This window comes from Schistocerca nitens, chromosome 3, assembly GCF_023898315.1.
Source record: "Schistocerca nitens isolate TAMUIC-IGC-003100 chromosome 3, iqSchNite1.1, whole genome shotgun sequence".
In the NCBI taxonomy this organism is placed as follows: domain Eukaryota; kingdom Metazoa; phylum Arthropoda; class Insecta; order Orthoptera; family Acrididae; genus Schistocerca; species Schistocerca nitens.
The window spans coordinates 602,156,587-602,183,360 of NC_064616.1; the positions used below are offsets into that span (position 1 = coordinate 602,156,587).

Sequence of the window (26,774 nt, forward strand, 5' to 3'; positions counted from 1 at the left end):
TCAAAGTCTATCTTCTCTTCTTCACTACATCCCACTTGAGATGCATAAATCTGGATTACTTTTAGTGTTTCTTTTTGGACTCTCAGGTTAAAGATTATGATCCTGTCTGACATATACCTCACACTTTCAATACAGCTTTGTACATTCTTATTCACCATCACTGCCAAACCATTTCTTCCAAACCTGTTATTCCCACTCCAACTTTTCCCTTCCACTTTGTTTCGCTTAATCCCAATGTATCCAACTTTCTCTGTGTTAGTACATCTGTCATTTCTTCTATTTTTCCATTGAGGGTCAATATATTAAGGGTGCCAATATTTAGGTTACTTTTTAGTCCAGTTGGTTTCATCTTATTGTACTGATGAATATCATCAGGTCTCCCATCATTCACACCAGTACTTGAAGAAGCAGTGGGGTCAATTCCTGAGTGGTTCATTCTGAGGCTCGTCTGTGTTTTGCAAGCAGTATATGAAGACTTTACTACTGGCTTGCTAGGCCCAATGCAAAAAAAGGATTTTGCTGTTGGGGTTGTGTCCCTTAGCCTTTGGAGTTTCGCCTCCACCACAAGGCAGTGGTTCCTTTCTCATTTAATCCCCAGAAAGGAGGGTTGCCTCATCTGCCAGCTACGCCATTCCGAAGTCTTCCTTCTCCGCTGTCGCTGCCATTAAGGTCTTCACACATAACCCAGGGCATGGGTTCTGTGTTATACCGCACGGGATTGGATCCCTGCCTGAACTCAGCCATCCTAGCACTCCGGCCTACTGACGTGTAGGATGCCCACCCCCACGACGTGGATGCGCCAGACAAGAATTACCCCAGTGGAGGAATAGGGAAGGGGACCCTACATCCCTGGAGCTGGTTTAATTATTGTGTATGGTGCCACAATCAAAGGTTTATTTGTAGAATATCATATTAAATATTTATATGTTATTTTAATATTTTACTTGTAGAATAACATATTAAAATATTTTCATATCATTGTGAATCACCCCGTATACAAAAGAACATGAAATAAATAAATTTTACATGTGTACCAACCGGTTGAAAACAGCATGTCTCAAGTTCTCAAGCAGCCTCTTTGAGCCACAGCAGGGTGAGAATGAAAAACGTAAAAAATAATAAATAAATAAAAAACAAAATAAAAATTGTGTTTGCGTAACGAAAAGGTTACGTCATGATTGGCTGACTAAATCATGTGTCTTTTACCATATGTGCTGTGACTGGCTGGCTAAATCCCATTGCGTATGCTGGCTTTGATTGGTTGACAAGCAGGTACTGGTTGTGTCTGGTAGTGGTATTTTCTCTTGCGAATTACGAAAATATGGAATTCCAGTGATACACTGCTTTAAAGATCTCTCCAAAACACGTTATTTTTGGTACTGCATATAGTGCTGAAGTGGCGGGAACTGCGGTAATGGTACATAAAAATTACACCAATAATATTTTTTTTTACATTCTTGGGCGTGATTGGGACTCCCACATATTCTAACGAATTATAGGAGCGGCCAATGACGTATATTTTACTTTGTTTCAGAGTATCTGGGGATTTTCAGTTCCCTGTCTGAAGTCTACCAGCATCCTGTTATAGGATTATAGAATTATACGCAGTTGTCTTATTTTCCTGATCATTTAACTTTCCACAAACATGAGTGACTCCTATTTATTTCACGAAATTCAACAATGAACACCTTAAAACATAGACGCGTATCTGAACATTTAAGAAATCGATGTGCACAAAAGACGAAAAACACTAGTTTAAACAAACAGCTGATTCAAACACAAATTCGTCATTTTACATGCGATTTTCCGTCACAGATTTGAGCAGACCTCCGACGGCAACTTCCAGGATTGTGCAACTCATATCTGAAGAAATTTCCTGTCTACGAGCTACAATTTGTCTGGGCAGATGTTACTTGTGCAAACATTTAGGCTAACAGATAATTTGCGTGTAGACAGGCTAGAAGTAGGAGAGCGGTATTCAAATTTCCCGGAATGCTTCGCGCGCGCGTGTGATGCGTGATTGTGTGTGTGTGTGTGTGTGTGTGTGTGTGTGTGGCGCCAAGTAGGGAAGAGCTTGCGAGGAGGGATATTAGAAAGGAAAATAAAATAATAAATAAAGATTGTTTATCAGTTTAGGTTTATTGAGTATATAAATTGTTAACAATAGCTATAGTTCAGCGAAGTGAAACTAATACTACTAAAGCACTCGCGTGTGCACAAGATACAGCGTAGGCCTATCAGCGTGCTTACAATTGTAGATAACGTAGTTGATAGTTCAGAATTGAAGAATCGTGGGATGGAAATCGTAATTAAGCTATGACCACTTCGTGGTCGGCCTACTCAGAATGTCAATGTTTCATCAGTACTTGTTTTACGTTAAGCCTTAGAAAAAGGGCAGTACAATTATTTTTTAATCAGTTTCCTTATCTATCGTCTATTTATGTCAGCATTTCATCAGTCCGCGGGTCACATTCAGGACGTGGTAGGTCTTAACGTCAGTTTAACATTTAGGGCCTACTATTAGCTGCGAACAATACACATTTTCTTGCCATTCGTGCTTAGTATTTACAGTTGCACCATTTCACTTCGAAGATGTAGATTTTTGCTCGATACCGCATAGTTTATATTACAATCAGAAAATACATATTATTACTGAAAGCCTATAGTTAACTGAAAACCTCTGTATGAGCCACCACCATTAGAATATAATGGCAAATAACTATTTACGAAATTTGCAAAAAATGTCAGAAGTATTACAGATCACATTCAAAACAACTGATGGTATTACTATCCACCTTTAAATTCGTGTTTATAATGAAAATTGGAAACAGCCACAAATATAAAACAAATACAGTTTTTTTGTATAATGTTCTCACACGTATGTGCTTTAAAATCAAAATATACTTACTTGCAGCCACAAAAGCCACACAGATCTAAGTAAAATGACATCAGTGTTGATGGGATGTTTCAGCTTGCAGTGCTATATTTGTATTTAAACAAGTTGTGTTTTCATGTAGACCTCTTGATCATCCTTGAACATACTTACACATTTTTCATATGAAGCAGTCTAGTAGTATATGTGAATTTTGTTTTGCTATTACCTTTATTACCAGTTCTATGTCATTCACCAGCCATGGCTGGACAGACAGTGTCAGGTTTACAATAATATTACTACAGTAAGATGAATAAAATATTGCAATTTAAACTATGACATTAAGGTGGGTACTATAAAACAAAAAGTTAAGAACAAGACTATAATATACTTTACAACAGTAAGACAATCGGTATTAGAACACAGTGTAGTAAAATAGCATAGTTGCTGTTGTTTTAATTGGTGCTGAGTCTCTATCACAAGAGAAGTATTCTATATTTTACAAAGGTTGTTCTTTTAGTATAAACAAAATTTTAATTCTAAATTGTTTGATTCACCACACAGCTGGTTTTTTTTATCATTAGCGGGTACTTACAATAGTTCTGTGTGTGTCTCAGTTTGTGCTGAAATGGAGAAAATTCCTTTCTGACAATACAAAGTAATGTACAGTATTTCTATCAAAACCAGAAATTGCTATTTTCTGAATGGTGAACGTATAACTAAATAAAAATGCAGTTAGCCCTACAATGTTCACTTTGAGACAGTGTGAGTTAAATAAAAAATAAGGACTGACAACCCACCCATTCACACTGCAAAAGAAAACTTAGAAATGAGTACTGAATACACTTCATAAACTCTGTAAGATACTTTGAGCTTATATTTGTATAAATGCCTCAACTATAATCTAGGGTTATAGTTGAGGATAGGATTGTGAAAATAATCTGAACCTGCCATCCCTGTGCTGAAATACTTCCACTTTAGTGAGATGCTGATACTTAACAATGTATGTTTCTTTCATATTTATCACAGATGGAGGCTAAAGCAAGGCTCACTGGAAATATTTTAGGTTTTTTTTATTTCCTGTTACATAATGTGGCACTATAACATATACTTCCTGAAGATGTAGTAATTATTGCTGTTAATTAGTAAGACATGCAGTCTTTCTAATAATTCCATCTCAATCTCAATTGCTGCTTCACCATGTGTGTGGTTCATCAATCCCCCTCTGCTACCAACATTAGCTACTCTCAGTAGCACTGGTAGGTATTCTCACTCGCTGAAATTTTGCTACTACATTTCCTGTATGCCCTACCTTCCCCTCAGGCTTCATAGTCCTCTCTGCTTCTCACTTTAGTTGTAGTTATTGGTCGATTTACTCTTCATCATACTGCCTTCTTAATGGTGCCCACCTGTCTTGCTGCACATCCACAAAAATGTGTCCTTGGCATTGAATGAACTATCTCTATCATTGTTTTTATGTCCAATGCTGGTCCTTTCCAAATTAAAAAAAAAAAAATGCTTTCGTACATATGTGACTGTCATAAATGTCCGTACACTTTTTTCTTGAATTACAGCGGGTTTTAGTTTAATTTTTTCCTCTACTTTCCACTTGAAATTTTCTCTTTCTTTCCTGCCCTCAGCTGTACAAATTTTATTTAAGATTTATCTCCTGACAGGACTCCTAGCTTCTTGGTTTTTCTGCCTTTTTTTCTGCCTTTTTTTCTGCCATTCACATGACTTGCCATTCAAACATAAAACTTCCTTTTATACTCTGATGTAGTATTCTGCTAAATTGTTGCCAGTATTTCTCCTCTGCTTTTGAGTTCCTCTACGGCATTTGCTGCCTCTTTTATTTCATCTCTCCTATCACCAAAAGAAATGGAAAAATGTTTAACTGTTTAGAAGGTACAGTGGCACCTTTCATGCACAGCTAACGAAAGCTTCTGTCATCATTGTGAACTTTTCTTTTGACATATACTTTTGATAATATGCTCTGCCATTAAAAATTGAAGAAAGCAAGTAAAATCTTCTCACTTAAACTGTTCCACAATTTTGGCCTGATAAAACTAAGATAAATTCCATTCCGCTTTCATGCTTATTGGTGTTTGACAATTGCTGCTTCATCCTCAGGCTAAGGCATCAGCGATCAGCTACGTTGGAGGGTTACTGCTCTCTCATATGTCAGTGTCAGCTTTTGAAATGGGAACTGCTACTTCTCTTTCAAGCTGTCCAAATGAGAGTCATTTGATTCTGTTCTATATCTACCTCTATACTCTGCAAGCCACCTTATGTTGTTTGGCGGATGGTATTTCTCATACCACTATTATTTTCCCTCTCTCCTGACCCTAGTACTTTCTGTAGGACTAAAATTAGTCATGAGAAATAGCTATTTTGTGCAAATAAAGTGCTTAACATTAGCTATGACACATTAAATGTTAAAATATTTTCTCAATAGATAGTTTTTGATATTGCAGGTGTACCTTGTTCTAGTATTAAGCTAATACTTGTCTCTGTTTACCATAACCCACAAGCTATGTTACTTGTGTTAATGAACATCCAACAAGATAAGATGCATGCTTGGACAATATAATTACTAACCTAGATAAAAATGAATTAGATTGTGGCGTGATGGACCCAATGTTATTGAATCATCTAAGCTTGTGGACGACTGGTTGGTTGGTTTGTAAGATTAAAGGGACCAGACTGCTATGGTCATCGGTCCCTTGTGGACGACTATTGAGAGTATTAATTATATGCTTAATGACAAGTTATCTGAAGTTCAGTTAGTTAATTAGTTACTTAGTTAGTTTCATGTTTCATTGACCCATTTGGCATGATAAATCATAATGATGTGGAATGATTCATTTTACATTCACATTGCAAATTTGGGTATATGGTTACATGCTGAGAGAGTAACTTTGTGTTTATTGACACCCTCACTGAATCACTCGATAAATGTTGCCCACAAGTAACTAAAAGGGTCAAAATTGATTATACACCAAGCAAAAAATGAACTACACTGGTACACTCATTATGTGAAATAATTCTGAAGTGAACTTTTTGCCTTGTACACCATGACAAAAGCTGGAAAATATATAGGACACAAAAAATTATGGAGAGCATAAAACAAATGAAAAGCAGCCTACAAGGTAGTAAACTCCATAGCAGGGGTTGCTGTAATGGCCAAATGACAAATAATAATAATAATTATTATTATTATTAAAACAAACGTGTGGCTCCAGTCTTGCCTGCAGCACCAAATAATGTCTTTATAAACTGTTCAAGTCAAGGACAGTTGGCTGCCTCAGAAATACATGAAAATAATTCTGAAGGTACTTTGGGCAATATAGGCCTACAAGATCTGAGAGACATTGTTTTCAAGTGAACTCAGGTTAGTGGCCAGATTGTGTGCTGAATTGTATCTAAACTAGGTAACTCACATAGTGAAGATGTCTGTGGCTTCTCAAATTACATAATAAAACATATAGGCCTAGTTGATATTTTCATCTCTGACTTACTTCATAAGCAGCACATTTCAAGCTGGGAAATTCCCTGATGTCTTGAAATCAAAAGTAATTGTCCCAATTTATAAGAAGGAACAGAAAACAGTCCTGACCATTAAAGACCAGTATCCTCTATTCCCATAATATCAAAGATCATAGAACACAGTATGAAAGAGCAACTACACAGCTACTTTAAGAACAATAAGCTAATGTCTTCTCACTGTATGGCTTTAGGTCCGGCCTATCGACCATCAAAGGTGTTAATTCTCTGATTGTAGATTATTCTGCAATATTCTGAAAGCTATTCTTTTGTTCCTTTACCTGAGCAAAACATTTCGCACTGTATCACATGATATCCCAACATCAAAATTTGGAAAATAAAGTATCAAGGAAATAAATTATCATTAAACAAATCATATCTATTAGATATGAAACAAGTTGTCACATAAATAATTGTAGCTCAAATGCCCTACCTGTTACTACAAGAGTGCCACAAGCATCTGTCCTGGGCACTTTCCTTTTTCTGATATACAGGAATGATCTACGTAGTTGTTTACCAAGTGAGGTGACACAGCGGTTAGCACACTGACCTTGCATTTTAGAGGACGAAAATTCAAACCCATCTCTGGCCATCCAGATTTAGGTTTTCTGTTACTTTCCTAAAGTGCTTCAGGCAAATGCTGGGATGGTTCCTTTCAAAGGGCATGGCCGATTTCCTTCACTAATCCAAGCTTGTGCTCAGTCTCTAATTACCTTGTTGTCAATGGGACATTAAACACTAATCTCCTCCTCTTCCTAGTTGTTTGCCCTAAAAGTCAGTAATTTATTCTGATGATACAACGCAATCCCAGTATACAGAAAATAAAAAGGAAAAACACTGACAATGGCTGAAATTTCTGTTCAGTGATTACACAAAAAGAAACCAATAGTAAATAACATCAACGCTGGGGTGGGACGCCAAGTGTGCCCTTCCAAAGGAACCATCCTGAAATGTGCTTTGAGTTATTTAGGGCAATAATGGAAGACCTAAATATGGATTGGCAGATGGGGATTTCAGCTGTTTTTGTCTGGAATGTTATTCCAGTATCTTACCACTGTGCCCCTTCACTTAGTGCTCTTGTCTGGGGCTTTTCTGTATCCACTGTTAATCTGACCTTGTAACTGTACATCAAGTATAATCGACCAAGTTAGTGCATTTGTGAAGACAAGGGCCTCAGACTTGAGAGGATGGAGGCTCATCTGCGCTTGGCCATCCTGATTTAGAATTTCTGTGTTTTCCCAAAAACACTTCAGGCCAACGGCGGTACGCTTCTGTCAACAAGGCCACAACCAACCACCTATCCCGTCATCATTTCCTTAAGATTCTTCCAGTGAATCTCAATCTGTTATGTGCTTTTCCTAGTACTAGCGTTATGCAGTTTTGTATTTTGGTCACTCCAACCTGATACTAAATTTTGTAGTTGGTACTGTTTTCGGTGATTTGTCAAGAATAATGTATTCAAACAATAATGTTTTGTCACATATTTATGCGTAGTACAGTGTATTTATTTACTATATGGGTCAGCTGTCAGTCTATTCCCGAAGCAATGAGTTGACCCTGTGAGGGTCTTCCTGCAAGTTGCTACAGTGTTGTGACATTGCAACTTACCTACATATAACACCATCATATGCAAACCACTTTAGACGGCTTCCAGTGTTATCCTGCAGCCTCCCTTAAGATGCACCCAAAGTTGCTTTTATCTGACAGTTTTGCCCCATTATATACATATTGTGCACGTCCTTTTAGGATTACAAGATATTAAGATGTGGAATGTATTAAAGAATATATAAACATAGATTAAGAATAATGGGAATTTCTGAATTGAGTGACAGATAAAATAAAGGATAGGCAACCACTCACCTATAACAGATCCATGTGTGGGGCACAGAAACACATAACAGAAAACAGCATTCACACTAGCATTTGAGCACTAGCTTGCTTTCTAGCAGTAGTACACACATTCATACACACACAACCACAAAGCCATCCAAATGCAGACTCCTATGGACATGGCAAGTCTCGCCTGACTCAATAAACTGAAAATTACTATGCTGTATAATCACGAGCTCAATGTAGTTATTTTGTCTATTGCTTACTTACTCCTTGGCACCACAGTCCGTGTAGGGCCTTAGCCTCCTGGACAATCTGCACCCACACTTCTCTGCTGGTTGCCTTGACTCTCCATCTTCTAATACCTTTTCTTCTCAAGTCCTCACTAAAAACCAATTTGTATATGGTTTCTGTTGTCAGCGTCATTTATCTGTTACATCTGCCCGGTTTCCTTTGTCCTTCGGTCCAATAACTAGCTCTTTTTCTGGGATAGGGTTATTAGCCCCACACCCAACCCTCCTCCTTTATCCAGGCTTCGGACTGGCACTGGGATTTCCATGGTATGTCCCAGTGATAGAGTTATTTTGTTTACTCACCTGAGAGGAAATGCTGGGGAGGTATAGTCTCTCTGTAAACTGAAGAGCAAGCCCTGCTCATGGTGGAGGAAGGTGCATTTCCTGGAAGAATGCTACAGCTGCTGTACAGGGTGACTAAGAATCAATTTCCTTCTATCAGTGTAGAATTGTGCACAGATATTTATGGAGTTTCTGCCCATATGTGTTTCTTGTGCTAGTATAGTTAGTAACTCGTATCTGTATTCCATTTGGTGTTATCGCACTATGTGGGAAATAAACACCCCAGGTATGTCTGTACACTTTGTCACCAACAACTCATAAGATGAGCTGTGGAAGGGTTGGTATAACATTTTGAAACATCTTACAGTTGCTTTTTGTGATGTTGTGGGGTGGATATAGTGAGGAATCACCAGCTTGCTCCTCAGTTTGCAAGCCTACGAAGGAGGGAAGTGCAGCCCAGTGACCTACTTTCTCTCTCACTTTAGCCTTTTAGTCTTCTCCTCATTCCCCTCCTCCTCCCCCTTTCACCCTGTCACACTCCCCCCCCTCCTCCCCCAGGACACAATTCATTCCTTAATACAACTCTACTGCACTTTAATGCACATTTGACATTTGTTCTTAACCCACTTCATGTAACAATAAACATTACTGTTATACCATTAAATCATTATTTTCAATAATCTGCAATTTTTCCATCCCCTGCAATTTGGCAACAATGTAGTTTAATTGTGTATTGGGGGAAGTTTTGTTTGAAGCTGCAGATTTCGAGTTATTTGAGAAAATCATAAGCAGGTTACCTGTAAACATTCGCCTACTCCCACACATCCTATAGTCAGGGCTTTTGTAGTTGTTAACAACACTTCCTCCTACCACCCTACAAAAATTTGCAACTACATATATTTTCCCCCTAATATTCCTTTCTTTACTGGACTATATCATCAGTAGACCTATTTAAGACAATGTCCATGTCCATGCCCATGACTATATTTAAGACAATGTCTTTGGTTTTACTGGCATAGTTGGCCCCTGTCCAAATCATTGCGTCTCAGATTGTTTTGATTTCATTACAGGTGAGGTTGATTATGTAACTAAAACATGAACTTTTTGATTCATTATATTGCTTAATATTTTACAGTACTTTTTATAATAATCTATTTGGGTAGGCTTGCCTGAAATTTTTGCCCTAATGTACTATTCTCATTTTTTGTTTGCAAGATACACTTATTCCTTTTGTGCTCAATGGCTTTTTTGTGGTTTCTTTGCAGTGATTCTTGTAAACTTTTGTTGGAAAGGAATGTTCAAATATTGCTACAGTTTCATTCCTAAACAGATTATGTTTGGAAATGACATTTTTTTCACAATAGGTGTGTCTCCAGTTTACATCTTCGAGACATGATTTGAAGGCCTTAATCATTTTTTTATTTTTTTGTCTGACCATTGGATCTCAGTTTTCACCATTCAATATTTTACTAATAATCATTAAGAATCATGTGTTGATTTCTATTTATATAGTGTAAAAGTGCAAAAAATCGCAGGAGCAATGGGGAGATGTACAAGATACTGGTAAAACATAACCATAAATCAAAATGATATGCTAAACAGAGAATGTTGTCCATGCTGAAAACATGGCTATCAAATACTCTACCTTATGTTCATTGACTATAACCATTCAGTCTCAGCATGTATGCTGAAAGCGTTGGCTGTGTTACAGAGGATATATCAGAGATAGGCTCTTCAGTAGAGAATGAAGGGGAGACTAGAGGCATGCCAGTCAAGGCTGATATAGATAAATGTGTATTATTGTGTAGTCTCGTATGTGACAGAAATTTCTAGGAGCAGATTGTTTCATGAAGACCTTTGCAACACCATCCATTATTGATGTTTGTCAGAAGTGCTTGTCCTTTATCCCAACAGCCAAGGCACTTAGCATCTAGTCTGTAGATGTTTACATATAGAGTTGTATCCAGATAAACATTATACAGCAGCAAGTCAGTGGCAGAGACATTTCTTTAATGTATCATCTGTGTTTATCCCCACAACATCTTTGGAAAGTAATAGGTTTTTGGTGGGTTCACCAACATGTAACACAGTGATCATCAGTAAAAGTTCTCTTCACTGATCAGTGTTTATTCAGTCTCCAAAAGAGATTCATAATTAATAAATGAAAAGCACCAGTTTGCTTTTGTTCTACAATATTACTTTTATTATGTTAACTGGTTTTTGGCTTAAATGGCCATCTTCAGATATTTACTGAGTATTGTCACCAAATAAGTTACAATGCTTGCAAACAACATTGGAAGAGAAGTAACGTCTAGACTGAAGCAGAAACATACAGTAAATAACGTCTTTGACAATGTGGTGGTAATTCAATGAAAAAGTAAAAAATTGAACAGTAAATAAATAAAAATAGAGTAGACAGGAAAAACTTTAACACAAAATATGAACAGCAGGCCTACATAACTGTTTCTATTAATAAACAAAACAAATAAAATAAGTACCGGGCGAGGTACAAAACATGTAGAGTGATACACAAACCAATTAAAAGAACAATCAATTATCATTGTAACTACAGAATACCCAAGGAACTTAAGCAATATAAATAAGATAAACAGAAATAAATAAATGCAAGAAGATGGAGGCGTTTCAGGGAAGATAAAGTATATGCAATCTCTGAGAGTGTAGTGGTACTGCATTTTAATATTAACATTATATTCCAAACTGTGACCCGCCAGGTTAGCCAAGAGTGCTAATGCACTGCTTCCTGGACTTGGGTAGGCGCGCTGGCCCCGGATCGAATCCACCTGTTTGATTGACGACGAGGGCCGGTGTTCCAGCCAGCCTGGATGTGGTTTTAGGCAGTTTTCCACATCCCTCTAGGTGAATACCGGGCTGGTCCCCACGTCCCGCCTCAGTTACACGACTCACAGTCATTTGCAACACATCCACACTTTTCCATGATTTACACTAGACGCAGACAGATGGGGTACTCTGATTCTGTCCCAGGGGGTACGGGGTGGCGGCAGGAAGGGCACCCGGCCACCCCTTCAACTTAACATGCCAAATCCGATTTAACCACACCAACCCTGCGCAAAATGTGGGACAAAGGCGCAAGCGATAGAATTCCAAACTGTGGCTATGTAACAGTTTGCATTAAATAAATGAACCAACTAAAATATAAACAATATTTGATGAGAAAACTACAAAGGGTGTTAAACATGGACAGTAATACAAGTACCATTTAAAAGAAAGCCTTAACAATTGAAGCTATAGTGTATATAGAATACATAGACAACACCAATAAAGCAAAAGAACTCAATGAATACAGGAAAATTGGAATATCTAGGAACAGACAGTGTGGGAAGTAATGAACAACAGAGATGATTATATGAAGTTTACGAGAGGGGAAGTGTTGAGCTTCGTCTGGTCATACAGGATTAGATCTGGACTGTGAGCAAGATGTTTGTTAATTTCCAGGGCTTCCAGCAGGTTGACTTTATGGCCTTTGTTTGCTAAGTGAAGTACATGGGACACTGGCAGGTAGTTGTGACCCTCACTCAGTACATGATAAGCAAATGCAGAGTCAGAATTCTGCAACCTCCAGCTGCGTTCATGTTCTGCCAGCTTAGTTGCTATGTCTCTGCATGAGTGACTGATGTGAAATTTGTCTCAATCAGAACAGGTGATTTTGTATACCCCACTGTTGGCTAGTAACTGGATCTTATCTTTGTTATTAAAAATACACTGGGCTGTCGTATTCTTAACGTAGTAGGAAAACCTATACTTGCAGCAACTCCCCCCCCCCCCCCCCACCCCTCCACCTCCTGCGGGTCCAGGGTTTAGAATAGGCCCGATGTATTCCTGCCTGTTTTAGGAGGTAACTTAAAGGAGTCTCACGTGTTTTGGCCTGTTCCCTGTCAGGTTTGACCTCCATCTATCTAAATTTTCCTGAAGAGCGAGCCAACTGGGGAAGGGCGCATTACATGGTGCATCGTTTCCATCATGCATTGAGATCCTTAGCAAAGTTTCTCTTCGTCGCATTGCAGTCCCACTCATTCTCCATCTCTTGGGCGAGGACACCTTTTTGGGTGTGTTTTTCATCATGCACTATGCAGTGTCGCTTTCTGCGCCAACGATGACCATGGACTTCTTTGCACCTCATATCCAGGACAGTAGCAAGTCGGGTGTGGTGGGGCCACCATGTACCCTGTTGGTCGTAGCCCCCTGACAACACAGGGATCGTTCTGCTGATGCACTCCCTACATATGCCATGAGGTAGATGCCCATCTCCCAGGAGCATCGAGACTCCTGGCAATGGCCATTCTGCCAGGTGGCCCTTGCTGAGGCTGGGTGGTGCCTGTGGGGAGGGCCCCTGGTCGGAGTAGGTGGCATCAGGGTGGATGACACACCATAAAGTGTAGTACTCATCTCTTGCTGGTGGCCCACCACCAGCAGTCTCTGAGTGTGCAAAGTCTAACTTCAATTCTAAGAAATCGACTCCAAATTGTTCCCCTCCCTGGCCACACCATGGCAGGAACATCTGGCTAAGGAGGGCAGTGAAGCCCCTGTACCTTGTATGTACAAGAGTTGATGGGGAATCTTCCATGTCCATGAAACCACAGTTTTTTGTGGAGCATTTGGAGGACAAGTTTGGGGAGGTTGAGGGATTGTCCAAAATGAACTCTGGGTCAGCCTTGATAAAAACAGCATCATCTGCCCAGTCACAGGCATTACTCGCTTGTGGCAAGGGGATGTTTCTGATACCATCACGCCTCATAAGAGCTTAAATATGGCCCAGGGTATTATATTCCACAGGGACCTACTTTTGCAGTCTGATGATGAGCTGTGCGCCAATTTAGAGAGGCGAGGTGTTCATTCCATCAGGTGCGTCCATCGACTAGGTTGCCACCAGTGCCTTCATCTTGGCCTTTGAGGGTGACAAATTGCCCGAGAAGGTCAAGGTGATGGTCTACCGCTGTGACGTCAAGCCATAAATCCCTGATGCAGTTCTTTAAGTGCTGGAAGTTTGGCCATATGTCTCCACGCTGCAATTCCAGCCCCAACTGTCGAGAATGTGGATGTCTGTCGCATCCCAATACTCCATGCACCTCACCTTCCATCTGTGTCTGCTGTGGAGAGCATCATTCACCTTGCTCGCCAGACTGCAGGATTTTACAGAAAGAGAGGAAAATCGTGGAATATAAGACCCTGGACCGACTGACCTACATCCTGTGGCTATGACCTCCTCATAAGCCGTCGCTACAACAACAGTTGTCACCCCATCACTTCCTTGAATGCCTGTCGCCTCTCGAGCAAAACCCCCCCAACCATCGGAGATTTCAGTCCCCAATTCCGAGCCAGAGAAGCGTAAGTCTTCTTCGGCTCCTCTCGCTAGGAAGGGGTCCCTTGGGTCACTCCCTTCCCAGGTTTCTGCTAGTGGGAAAAATGACACCCGCCAGCAGCTGAAGAGACCAAAACCAGCTGGTTGTAGGGCTTCACGCTCATCCTCAGTCCCGTAGACTGAGCCAGTGAAGTCGTCCCAGCCAGGGAATCCCAAGGAACAGCACGAGAAATCGAAAAAGAAGACCCCTAAGGACAAGGGACTTGCGGCGGCATCCACACCACAGCTACCTAAAAGCTCTGCGTCTGAGGATGGAGTGGAGATTCTGGCGTCCGTTGAGGACCTGGATCTCGCCGGACCCTCAGACACAATGGATATAGACTGCTCAGGCAATAAGTCGGTGGCAGCAGGTGACCCTGAGGCATAAACTGCCTCAAGGAATGTTCCATGCCTTCCCAGTCTCACGATGATGTCATCCCCCAGTGGAAATACAACGGTTTTTTCCACCCCCTGGCTGAGGTACGGCAACTGTTAAGCTTTACACCTGCTTTCTGCATTGCTGTCCAGGAAACCTGGTTCCCACCAATGCAGACCCCTGCCCTCCACTGCTACAGGGGATATTACAGGAACCATAGCGACTATAATCGAGTGTCAGGTGGAGTTTGCGTTTATGTCCTAAACTCCGCCTGTAGTGAAACTGTGCCCCTTCAAAGGATAAGGATGATGCAAGAAATAACTGACTGCAACATATATCTTCCTTCAGATGGTGCAATACCCCTGAACACAATGGCTACACTGATTCATCAACTCCCTAAACCTTTCCTACTTTTGGGCGATTTTAACATCCATAACCCCTTGTGGGGTGAACTGTGCTTACTGGCCGAGGTAGAGATGTCGAAACTTTATTGACTCAACTCGACCTCTGCCTCTTAAATACTGGGCCACCACACATTTCAGTGTGGCTGATGGCACTTACTCGGCCAGTGATTTATCCCTCTGCAGCCCGGGACTTCTCCCATCTGTCCACTGGAGAGCCTACGATGACTTATGTGGTAGTGACAACTTTCCCATCTTCCTGTCACTCCCCAGCTCCATTCCCCCAGATGTCTACCAAGATGGGCTTTAAACAAGGCAGACTGGGAAGATTTCAGCTCTGCTGTCACCACTGAATCTCTCCCACATGGTACCATCGATGTGGTAGTTGAGCAGGTCACTAGAGCGATCGTTTCTGTGGCAGAAAACATGATCCTTTGTTCTTTAGGGTGCCCCCAGCGAAAGTCAGTACCTTGATTGTCGCAGAAATCGCTGACGCCATTAAAGAGCGTCAACGAGCTCTACAGCTTCATAAGCGGCACCTTTCCCTAGAGCACCTAATAGCCTTTAAGGGGCTCCGTGCCCGTGTACGCCAGCTTATAAAACGACGGAAACAGGAGTTTTGGGAGAGGTATGTGTCAACCATTGGGTGCCATACGTCACCTTCCCAAGACTGGACGAAGTTCAGGTCTTTTTAGGTACCAGACTCCAACAGGTGTGTTACCATCAATGGCGTACTATGTACCAATGCAAACACGATTGCCGAGCACTTTGCTGAGCACTGTTCTCGAGCCTCTGCGTTGGAGAAACTCCCCCGCCCCCCAGTCTTTCACACCCACAAACAGCGGATGGAAAGGAAAGTTCTCTCGTTCACTACACGCCACAGTGAACCCTATAACGCCCCATTTACGGAGTGGGGGCTCCTCAGCGGGCTTGTGCACTGCCCCGACACAGCTCCTGGGCCAGATCAGATCCACAGTCAGATGATTAAACATCTCTCATCTGACTACAAGCGCCATCTCCTCGTCATCTTCAACCGAATCTGGTGCGATGGCGTCTTTCCATCGCAATGGCAGGAGAGCACCATCGTTCTGGTGCTCAAACACGGCAAAAACCCGCTTGATGTGTATAACTATCGACCCATCAGGCTCACGAACGTTGTTTGTAAGCTGCTGGAATGTATGGTGTGTCGGCGGTTAGGTTGGGTCCTGGAGTCGCATGGCCTACTGGCTCCATGTCAGGGCGGCTTCTGCCTGGGGCGCTCTTCCACTGATAATTTTATGTCCCTCGAGTCTGCCATCCAAACGGCCTTTTCCAGACGCCAACACCTTGTTCCCACCATTTTTGATCTACGCAAAGTGTATGACACCACCTGGCGACATCATATCCTTGCCACATTATACAGGTGGCGTCTCCGAGACCCCAGGACACGTCGGCATCCCAGGCAACAAACTTGCCGATAGGCTTGCCAAACAAGCTACGCGGAAACCGTTTCTGTAGATGGGCATTCCTGGACCTGACCTGCGTTCTGCCTTACGCCGCAGAGTTTTGCGGCTTTGAGAAACGGAATGGCATAGCATTACACACAACAAACTGTGTCTCATTAAGGAGACTACGAATGTAAGGAAGTCTTCCATGTGGACCTCTTGCAGGGGATCAGTTGTCCTCTGCTGGCTCCGCATTGGCCACACTTGGGCGACCCAAGGTTACCTCCTGCACCGTGAAGATCCGCCTGAGCGTTGGTGCGGCGCCCGGTTGACAGTGGGCCATATTCTGGTGCACTGTCCCACTTTGACTGCCCAGCGACGAAATCTTGGGTTATCGGACTCATTGCCGCTAATTTTATCTGACAACGCCTCATCTGCTGATTTAGTTTTACGTTTTATTCGTGAGGGTGGGTTTTATCATTTGATCTAAGTTTTAGCGCATGTCCTTTGTCCCTCTTGTGCCCTCTACCGTAGTGCTTCCAGGGTGGGCAGTGTTGCAGAGTGGCTAGCTTCTCCTTTTTTATTCTAATGGTCAACCAGCCATGCTAATCTGCTTTGTTGTTTTAATCACTTCATCCCGTTTCTTGCGCTTCTGTGGTTTTCTTGTCCCATTTTGTCCATTTACATGTTTGTTGCTCTTCATCATTCTCATGATTTTTACTTTCATTCCGTTTTGATTTGTCAGGCTTGTTTGTTTTATTCTCACACTTGGGGTATTGTTTTGTTTGGAACAAGGGACTGATGACCTCGTAGTTTCGTCCCTTTTCCTCTCTTTTAATCCAATCAACCAATCCAACCAACCAGTCATGGGCATTACTCGCTTGTGATAAGTTGGGGGATGTTTCTGTTACCATCACGCCCCTTAAGAGCTTAAATATGGTCCAGGGTATTATATTCCACAGGGACCTTCTTTTGCAGTCTGACGACGAGTTGCACGCCAATTTAGAGCAGTGAGGTGTTCATCTCGTCCAGCGCGTCCATCAGGTTCCAAGGGATAATCAGGTTGCCACCGGTGCTATCGTCTTGGCCTTCGACGGTGACATATTGCCCGAGAAGGTCAAGGTGATGATCTACTGCTGTGACGTCAAGCCATATGTCCCTCCACTGATGCGGTGCCTTAAGTGCTGGAAGTCTGGTCATATGTCTTCCCGCTGTACTTCCAGTATCACATGTAGAGATTGTGGACGGCTATCACATCCCAATACTCCATGTGCCCCACCTCCTATCTGTGTCAACTGCGGAGTGCATCTTTCACCTTGCTCGCCAGACTGCAGGATTTTACAGAAAGAGAGGAAAATCATGGAATATAAGACCATGGACCAACTGACCTACACTGAGGCTAAGAGGAAATGTGAGTGCCTCAATCCTGTGGCTGTGACCCCCTCTTACGCCGCCGCTACGAGAACAGTTGTTGCCCCATCAGTTCCTCTAATTCCTGTCGCCTCTCAGAACCAGAAGACTACACCTGCCCTCTTGATGGTGGGGGCACTTCCCTCCCAGTTGCTCTCGCACCACCTACTTTGGGAGCAACACACCCCTAACCATCAGGGATATCAGTCCCCACTTCTCAGCAGGTGAAGCATAAGTCTTCTTCGGCTCCTCTTGCTAGGATGGGGTCCCTTGGGTCACTGCCTTCCCAGGTTTCTGCTAGTGGGAAAGATGACACCCGCCAGTGGCTGAAGAGACCAAAATAGGGCTTCACGCTCATCTTCAGTCCCAGAGAGTGCATCAGTGAATTCCTCCCAGCTAGGGAATCCCAAGGAGCAGCGATAGAAATCCAAAAAGAAAATCCCCAAGACCAAGGGAATTGCGGTTGCACCCGCACCACTGCTACCTAAAAGCTCTGCGTCTGAGGATGAGGTGGAGATTCTGGCATCTGCTGAGGACCTAGTTCTCGCCAGACCCTCAGACACAATGGATATAGACTGCCCAGGCAATAAGTCGGTGGCAACAGGTGACCCTGAGGCATAAACTGCCTCAAGCAATGTTCCATGCCTTCCCAGTCTCACAATGACGTCATCTACCAGTGGAGTTGCGGCGGTTTTTTCCACCGCCTGGCTGAGGTACGGCAACTGTTAAGCTTTACACTTGCTTTGTGCATTGCCCTCCAGGAAACTTGGTTCCCGGCAATGTGGACCCCTGCCCTCAACTCCCTAAACATTTTAACGCCCACAACCCCTTGTGGGGTGGCGCTGTGCTTACTAGCCGAGGCAGAGATGTCGTAACTTTACTGTCCCAGTTCGACCTCTGCCTCTTAAATACTGGGGCCACCACACATTTCAGTGTGGCACATGGTAGTTACTCGGCCATTGATTTATCAATTTGCAGCGCAGGGCTTCTCCCATCTAATTACTGGAGAGCCCATGATGACCTATGTGGTAGTGACTTCCCCATCTTCCTGTCACTGCCCCGGCCTCAGGCCCACGGACGCCTGCCCAGATGGGCTTTAAACAAGGCGGACTGGGAAGCTTTCACCTCTGTTGTCACCGTTGAATCTCCCCCACACGGTAACATCGATGTGAGGGTTGAGTAGGTGACTAAAACAATTGTTTCTGCGGCAGTAAACGCGATCCCTCGCTCTTTAGGCTGCCCCCGGCGAAAGACAGTGCCTTGGTGTTCCCGGAAATCTCTGAAGTAATTAAGGAATGTCGGCTAGCTCTACAGCGACATCAGTGGCACCCTTCCCAGGAGCACGTCATAGCCTTTTAACAGCTCTGTGCCCACGTTCGCCAACTTAATGAACGATGGAAGCAGGAGTGTTGGGAGGGATACGTCTCGACCATTGGGTGCTATATATCACCTTCCTAAGTCTGGGCAAAGATCGAACGTGTTTTCGGGTACCAGACCCAAACAGGTGTTCCTGGTGTTAACATAAATGGCATGTTATCTACCTACGCAAACGCGATTGCCGAGCACTTTGCTGAGCACTATTCTCGAGCCTCTGCATCGGAGAGTTACCCCCCAGGCTTTCGCACTCTCAAACGGCAGCTGGAAGGGAAAGTGCTCTCGTTCACTACATGCCACAGTGAATCTTATAACGCCCGATTTACATATTGGGAGCTTCTCAGTGCCCTTGCACATTGCCCCGACACAGTTCCTGGGCCACAACGGATCCACAGTCAGGTGATTAAACATCTCTCATCTGACTACTAGGGACATCTCCTTCTCATCTTCAACCAGATCTGGTGCGATGGCGTCTTTCCATCGCAATGGCAGAGATAACAATCATTCTAGTGCTCAAAACCGGTATAAACCCACTTGATGTGGATACCTAGAGCCCATCAGCCTCACCAAAGTTCTTTGTATGTTGCTGGAACGTATGTTGTCTTGGCGGTTAGGTTGGGTTCTGGAGTCACGTGGCCTACTGGCTCCATGTCAGGGCGGCTTCCGCCAGGGTCTCTCTACCACTGATAATTGTGCCCCTCGAGTCTGCCATCCGAACGGCCTTTTCCAGATGCCAACACCTGGTCCTTTTTGATTTAAGAAAAGCGTATGACACGACCTGGTGACATCATATCCTTGCCACATTATATGAATGGGGTCTCCGGGGCCTGCTTCCAATTTTTATCCAAAATTTTCTGTTACTTCGCACTCTCCTTGTCCAAGTTGGTTCCTGCCATAGTTCCCCCCATATCCTGGAAATTGGGGTCCCGCATGGCTCTGTATTGAGTGTATATCTCTTTTTAGTGGCCATTAATGGTTTAGCAGCAGCTGGAGGGCCATCCGTCTCACCTTGTCTGTATGCAGGCTTTGCCTGGACCTTTCACATGGCCCTAGGGACTTAGTCAATGCTGCAGCTCTCCACTGCCACTTCCTCTCAATTCTTGACATGTGCCGAGGCCATGAAGTGGTTTACACCGACGGCTTGATGTCTGATGATCATGTCAGCTTCGCTTATGTCCATGGAGGACATACTGAGCAGCATTCCTCCCCGATGTCTGTAGTGTTTTCACTGCCAAGTTGGTGGTTGTATCTCGTGCTGTTGAGCACATCAGTTCATGTCCCGGAGAGTCGTTTCTTCTGTGTATTGACTCCTTGAGCAGCCTACAAGCTGTTGACCTGTGCTACCCTCGTCATCCTTTGATAGCGACCATCCAGGAGTCCATCTATGCCCTGGAACAGTCCAGTCATTCAGTGGTGCTTGTTGGACCCTAGGTCACATCGGAATCCCAGGCAACGAACTTGCTGACAGTTTGGCTAACAGGCTACATGGAAACCGGTTATGGAGATCGGCTTCTCTGCAACTGACCTGCGTTAAGTAGTACGCTGCAAGGTTTTTTGGCTTTGGGAGACAGAATTGAATAACCTCAGTATGCACAACAAACTGCTTGCCATTAAGAAGACTACGTATGTGTGGAAGACCTCTAAACGGGCCTATCGCAGGGAGTCTGTGGTTCTCTGTTGGCTCTGCATTGGCCACACTTGGGTGACACACGGCTACCTCCTGCACCGTGATGACCCACCTCAGTGTCGGTGCAGCGCCCGGTTGACAGTGCCCGACATCTTGGTGAGCTGTCCTTCTTTGGCTGCCCTCCTACAGACTCTTCAGTTACAGGATTTGTTGCCATTAATTTTAGCTGACAACGCCTCATCGGCTAATTTAGTTCTACGTTTTATATGTGACGATGGGTTTTATCATTCTATATAAGTTTTAGTGCATGTCCTTTGTCCCTTTGTGTTCTCCACTGTAATGCTTTTAGGCTGGATGTTTTAATGTGTTGCAGAGTGGCTGGCTTTTCCTTTTTATTCTCGTGGTTGGCCAGCCACGGTCATCTGCTCTCTTGTTTTTATCCTTTCTACCTGTTTCTTGCTTCTCTATATGGTTTCCCTTTCCTGTTTTGCCCATGGTAATGTTGGCTGTCTTTCTGTCATTCTTCTGGCTCTTCCTTTCACCTGTTATTGTGCTGTATATCTCCTTTCTTTTCTTCTTTCCATGGTGTTTACTGAGAATGAGGGACCAATGACCCCTCAGTTTGGTACCTTTCTCCCCCCCCCCCCCCCCCCCTCTTTTTAAATCAACCAACCAATCAGCTTTCAGTCTTTCAGCGCTTTAGCTACAATCTTTGATACCTCACTTATATATGGTAGTGTACACCATTTCTCGCAGACAGTGGATGGGGAAGCAGGTGGGGCATAGAGGACGAGTATTATTTTCTGTTTTTGTTTCCTGTGCGAGATGTGGTCAATAAGAACTACCATTGGCTGTGGCAATAAATTTTATTGTATCTACCTCTGCTCTAAAATCATCTGTGGACATGGGGATAGATTTGAGATGGTGTACTATTGAGTGGAAAGCTGCATGTTTGTGAGCTATGGGGTGTTGTGAGCAAGAAGATATTACTGTGTCTGTAGTTGTAGTTTTTCTATAAATTTTGAAATAATGTGTGTGCGTACTGATGTCAGTGGTGAGATCTAAGAAGTTTATGGATTTGTTTCCAATCTCCATTGTGAATTGAATATTTTTATGTTGACTGTTTACATTTTTCAAAAATGTGTTGAGTTGTCTTGTAGTACCAGCCCACATACACAAGACATCATCTACATGTCTAAACCAGTATTTGATATTTGCACTCAAAGGTTCTGTTTTTAGAAAATTTTGTTCAAAATGGTCCATAAATACTTCAGCCAACAGTGGACTAAGATGGAACCCGTAGCTAAGCCATCTAATTGTTTATAAAGAGTCGCTTGGAACTGGAAGTAGTTCTGTACCAAGCATGTCTGAGTGTCCAGTCTCAAGTCATTCAATTCCACAGGATTGACATTAGACTTGTGCATTGGCTCTGTAAGAATATCAATGCATTCCACCACTGGTATGTTGGAAAACAAACTGCAGACATCAAAGGATACTAATTAATCACTGTGTGAGACATATATACCTTTTAACTTATTTACTAGGTCCACAGAGTTTGAAATACCATGCTTTGATTTGAATTTAGTTTTGCTCCTAAATAGGACATTCAGTTTACTGGCTAGTTTGTAAGATGAAGCAGTGAATGGTGATACAACTGGACAAATAGGAACATCTTGTTTATGCAGTTTAGGAAGCCTATACATTCTAGGAGGCACTGGGTTCAAATTAGTTAACAGCTTTGCTTCAAACTCAGAGAATATGCTCTCGCATGAATTGATTACATATTTAACATCCTCTTTGAATAATTTAGTAGGGTCTTCAGGAAGGACTTTAAAGCCTGTAGTATTCAGGAAATCATTAACTTTATCCACATAATCACATTTGTTCAAAAGTACAATACTGTTGCCTTTATCAGATTTTGTGGCAATGATGTGTTGGTGTTGTAATTTCTGTTTTAAGGACTTGAGGGTGTGAAAGTCAATAGACTGTGGGATGTTACGAATGTGGTTTCATTTAGTGCATTGGCAACTAAATATTTGCAGTGGTGTCTTTCGTCAGAGCATATTCAATATCTACTTTCATAACATCCAGTTGTTTTTTTAATGGAGGGTGTGCAGCAGGATATTTAAAAATTTTCTCAAGCACTTTTTGTTAATTTGGAGACAGAACCAAGTTTGATATGTTAATTACACATTGGGAAAACTTTTGTTTATAATTTGAGGTTAGAGGTGCATTCACTTTCCTAATCATAGATAATTTCCTGTTCTGCTGCAAAAATATACCGTGAATAAGACCACTTACCCTTTGACAAACTTCTTGATCAAATACGTCAAACTCACAGGGGTGTGGCTTCAATGTGATTGCCATATGTGTCACTTTTAGATGTGTACACACGTTGTCATGAACACGATACCATTTCTTCATTTCCTCCTCTATTTATGTGTATCTTGTGACATCAGTGGCTTTATTTGCAGTAGCAGATGTTCCTCTTGACTTTATGGAGACTATTTTGGTGTAATTTTTCATTGAAAAATGTTGTTCTACCAAGAACCGATGGAAGATTCTGTTAACCAGATTCATAATTAATTAGGTAGTAATTTATGTAGTAACCTATGTGTTACTACACCTTTTCCACCACTACTGCAGTGTGCATCATGTAGTTTAAGTAATGCGCTATTTGTCTGCTCCAGGCCCTCACCAGAGGTCACGAATAGTAGTCCAGCATGTCAGTCACCTGCAGCTGAGAGCTAGTGACCACTGGTGAGCAAATGCTCTTTATATTGCTGTGCACCGGCTCCAGCTGGCAGTCTGTACCCATCAAGTCTATACTCATCACTAGTCTTGTACTTGTCACTAATCTGTATTATTCTACTTAATTTGTGATTTCATACCATAAAATAATTAAATAGTTGTTGGTTTTTCATGACTGTTTCTTCTATTATGTTACAAGCCACAACACAAGTGGCAATGATCCACACTTCAGTACGTTCGTGTGCATAACTTCAGTGACTGTTTTTTCTTGTACTCTGCCATGGATGCAGTAGTTCTATCACTTCTACAGCAACAGTGATTACTGCTAGCTGCCTTTGACTACTTCATGGCTACATTGACAGTACAGGCTCCACCATTTTTTGGTGTACCATCACAGTGTTCTGCCATCTGATAACTCTGCTGCAGATTGGCAGGCCACTGATATTTAGCTCCACTTCCACTTTGTTGCAATGTGTGATGGGCTCCACCAACTTTTCATTACATTTTGGGTAATGGTCTTGGCTGCTGGTTGTGCTTTGTTTTTGTCATGGCTTCTTCCTTGTTTGTTCTAGTTCTTCTCTTCATTACCTTCCTTTTTCGGAATGACCTTCTTCACTTTATTGTTCTGTTAGTTGGCCTACTTTTCCAGACCCGGCTTCCCTCTCTTCTTTTTATGTCAGTTCAACTGCTTTTCAGGATCCAGCCTTCCTCTCTTCAGTGCTGTGTTGCTTAGACTCATTTTCAGGACCAGCTTTGCTCTGCCTTTCTTTCACATGAAGTTTGTTGTCTTCTTCTCACTGTATGTGGACCCTTCAACTTGCCACTCACGTTGACTTTTTCCTCATGCCACACACTGCCAACTCCATGCACAGGGATGCGTTCCTTCCCCTTCCACCTTATGGAGAGGTTTGTCAGTGCACCCTTCATTGTGTGGATCTATCCTTGACTGCTGTTTTTGGCTTTTATCATTTGAAGCCATGAGGAGGAGGAGGGGGGGGGGGGGAGATGGTCAGCACTGTTGCTCTTCATGGAACACATTGGTGCATGCAACAAGGCTGCCGGGTGAAGAAAAAGCCACTGGAGTCCCAAGCAGGAAACCTTGATGCAATGGACAACTCTGTTGGCAACAACAACAAGGGCATAATGTGGCACTTCCCTCTGGACCCTCTTACCGTGTACAACATAAGAGAACTGCATGTGGACACTGGAGCAGCTGTTTTGTTCCTCACTTCTCAGACATACGCATGGCTGGGCCCCCCATTGTTGGCTCCCTTCAATTGCTGTCTGGTAAGCTACGGTACACGGCAATTTCCTGTTCTTCATTATGGTCTGCCACAATCTACATTCGAAGTCATGCACTAATTTTTTTTCTCTCTTAGCCGGTATCCATGTTACTTTGGGATAGAATTCTTATCCCCTTTGTTGAATCTTCTTATTCACCTTTTGGCTGTTTGATGCCCTCCATGTTTCTTTATGTTGTGTATTGTCTATCTAGTGCAGTAGTTGTGACTCTCGCGATACTGTCACACTTTTTTTATTGTCAGAGGCCTCCCTTGTACAGTGGTTTTTTTGGCTCATCTCCTTATGATTTTTAGTTTGACAATGTCATTCCCTGACATAGCAGTTTGCTGTGGCAGCACCCCCTCCCACCCCCCCCCCCCCCCCACCCCCCGCACCCCACTGTGCTGGTCCACTTTCCCATCAGTGGACCACCAGCAAGCAGATGACATGGGTCAGCCTCTTCTCCCAACCATGTCTGACACGGGTGCTTCCAGGTGCCTGCAGCATTGACGTGAACACCTCTCATCCTGATGCAAGTGCCTCTTCTAGTTATGCAGGTGCCTTCCACATTGATGTGGACGCCTTCTACCTTGCCGCAGGCATCTCCTGCACCTACAAGGGCACCTCACACACTGAAGCAGGTGCCACATCACTGATGTATGTGCTTGCCACTTCCTGCTGATGCTACCTACCCTGTAACCAAACACTGTGGCTTCCCAGCTTGCAGCACCTAGTGACAACTCCTCCATCACCAAGACCCTGCCGTTGTGGTGCTGAGGCCATTCACTGGCCTTCCCTGGAATGGGAGGAAGGTGCAGGGCCATGCTCCCTCCACTTCCGCCACTTTTCATTGGCCGTTGCGGACACAAAAGAGTACATACCCAGTTCAAGTAGCACGCTGTTCAGTTGCTCGAGGCCCCCACCAGAGGTTGGCCATGATGGTCTGGCACCTCAGTTACCTGAAGCCGAGAGCCAGCAGCCCGTGGTGGACAAATGCTCTTTATATTGCTGTGCACCAACTCCTGTAGGTAGTCTCTATCTGTCAACAAGTCTACTTGTCATTAGTCTTGAACTTGTCACTAGTCTTGCACTTGTCACTAATCTGTTTTGTTCTGTTTATGTTTATGGTGTCACATCGTGACCTAATAAATGGTTGTTGGTTTCTCATAATTGTTTCTTTTATTGTGTTCTGAGTCAGAATAGTCTGCATATAGGGAAGAAATCTCATGCATTTTGTACTTAAATATTGAAGAATGATTCCTGCACTGTGGAGTCTCCATGCCCCTTATGGTGTCAGGGACTAGAATAGACCTGTGGTCATTCCTTGTCTGTCATAAGAGGTGACTAACAGGAGTCTTTTTTTAATTGAGTCAAATTTTTTTATCTTGGTCTTGTGACTGTTCTTCGGACTTTTGAAGGTTTTTGCTCTTTTCACTTTCTTAACACTTCCCCACCCTCACCTTTTTTGGCTTTTTAAATTCTGGTCCCCTTTTTGGATCTGACCTCCATTTTCCAAATTTTACCAAAGTACGGGTCGTTTGGGGAAGGACACCTTACTGTGGTGCATTAACTCTCCACTGTGTGCTGTTATCTTTTGCACCTACCAATCAAGTGGATCTACCAGAAGTTTACAGTGTTACGGCATTTCCATCATTGTCCATACCTCAAGACGAGATCCAGGCAAGGAGCAATGGAAGTAGACAGTTTGCCGAGCTCTTGGTTTGGTCCCGCACTAACAGCAGCTCTTTTGCTACAAAGAAGCCAGTGTTTTTCATTGAAAATATTGAAGATTGATTTGAGGAGGTTTCAGCAATAGAGAAGATGAGAGATGGATCTTAGCTGATCAGAACGTCGCACACCAACCAATCACAGGCACTTTAGGCCTGTGTCAAGTTAAGAGATATAGCAGTCACCATTTCACATCATAACAAGC

General features: G+C 42.9%; 1 protein-coding gene across 2 annotated transcripts in view; it reads left to right on the forward strand.

Moving 5' to 3' along the window:
* The first annotated feature begins 2,281 nt into the window (after positions 1-2,281).
* Positions 2,282-26,774, forward strand: part of LOC126248532 (probable cytochrome P450 CYP44) — a 256,791-nt gene continuing 232,298 nt past the window's right edge. For both annotated transcript variants that reach the window (XM_049949589.1, XM_049949590.1), the window contains exon 1: positions 2,282-2,482. In XM_049949589.1, coding sequence (XP_049805546.1) covers positions 2,441-2,482 — 42 coding nt within the window. In that variant the 5' untranslated portion in view covers positions 2,282-2,440. The remainder of the gene's footprint in view (positions 2,483-26,774) is intronic.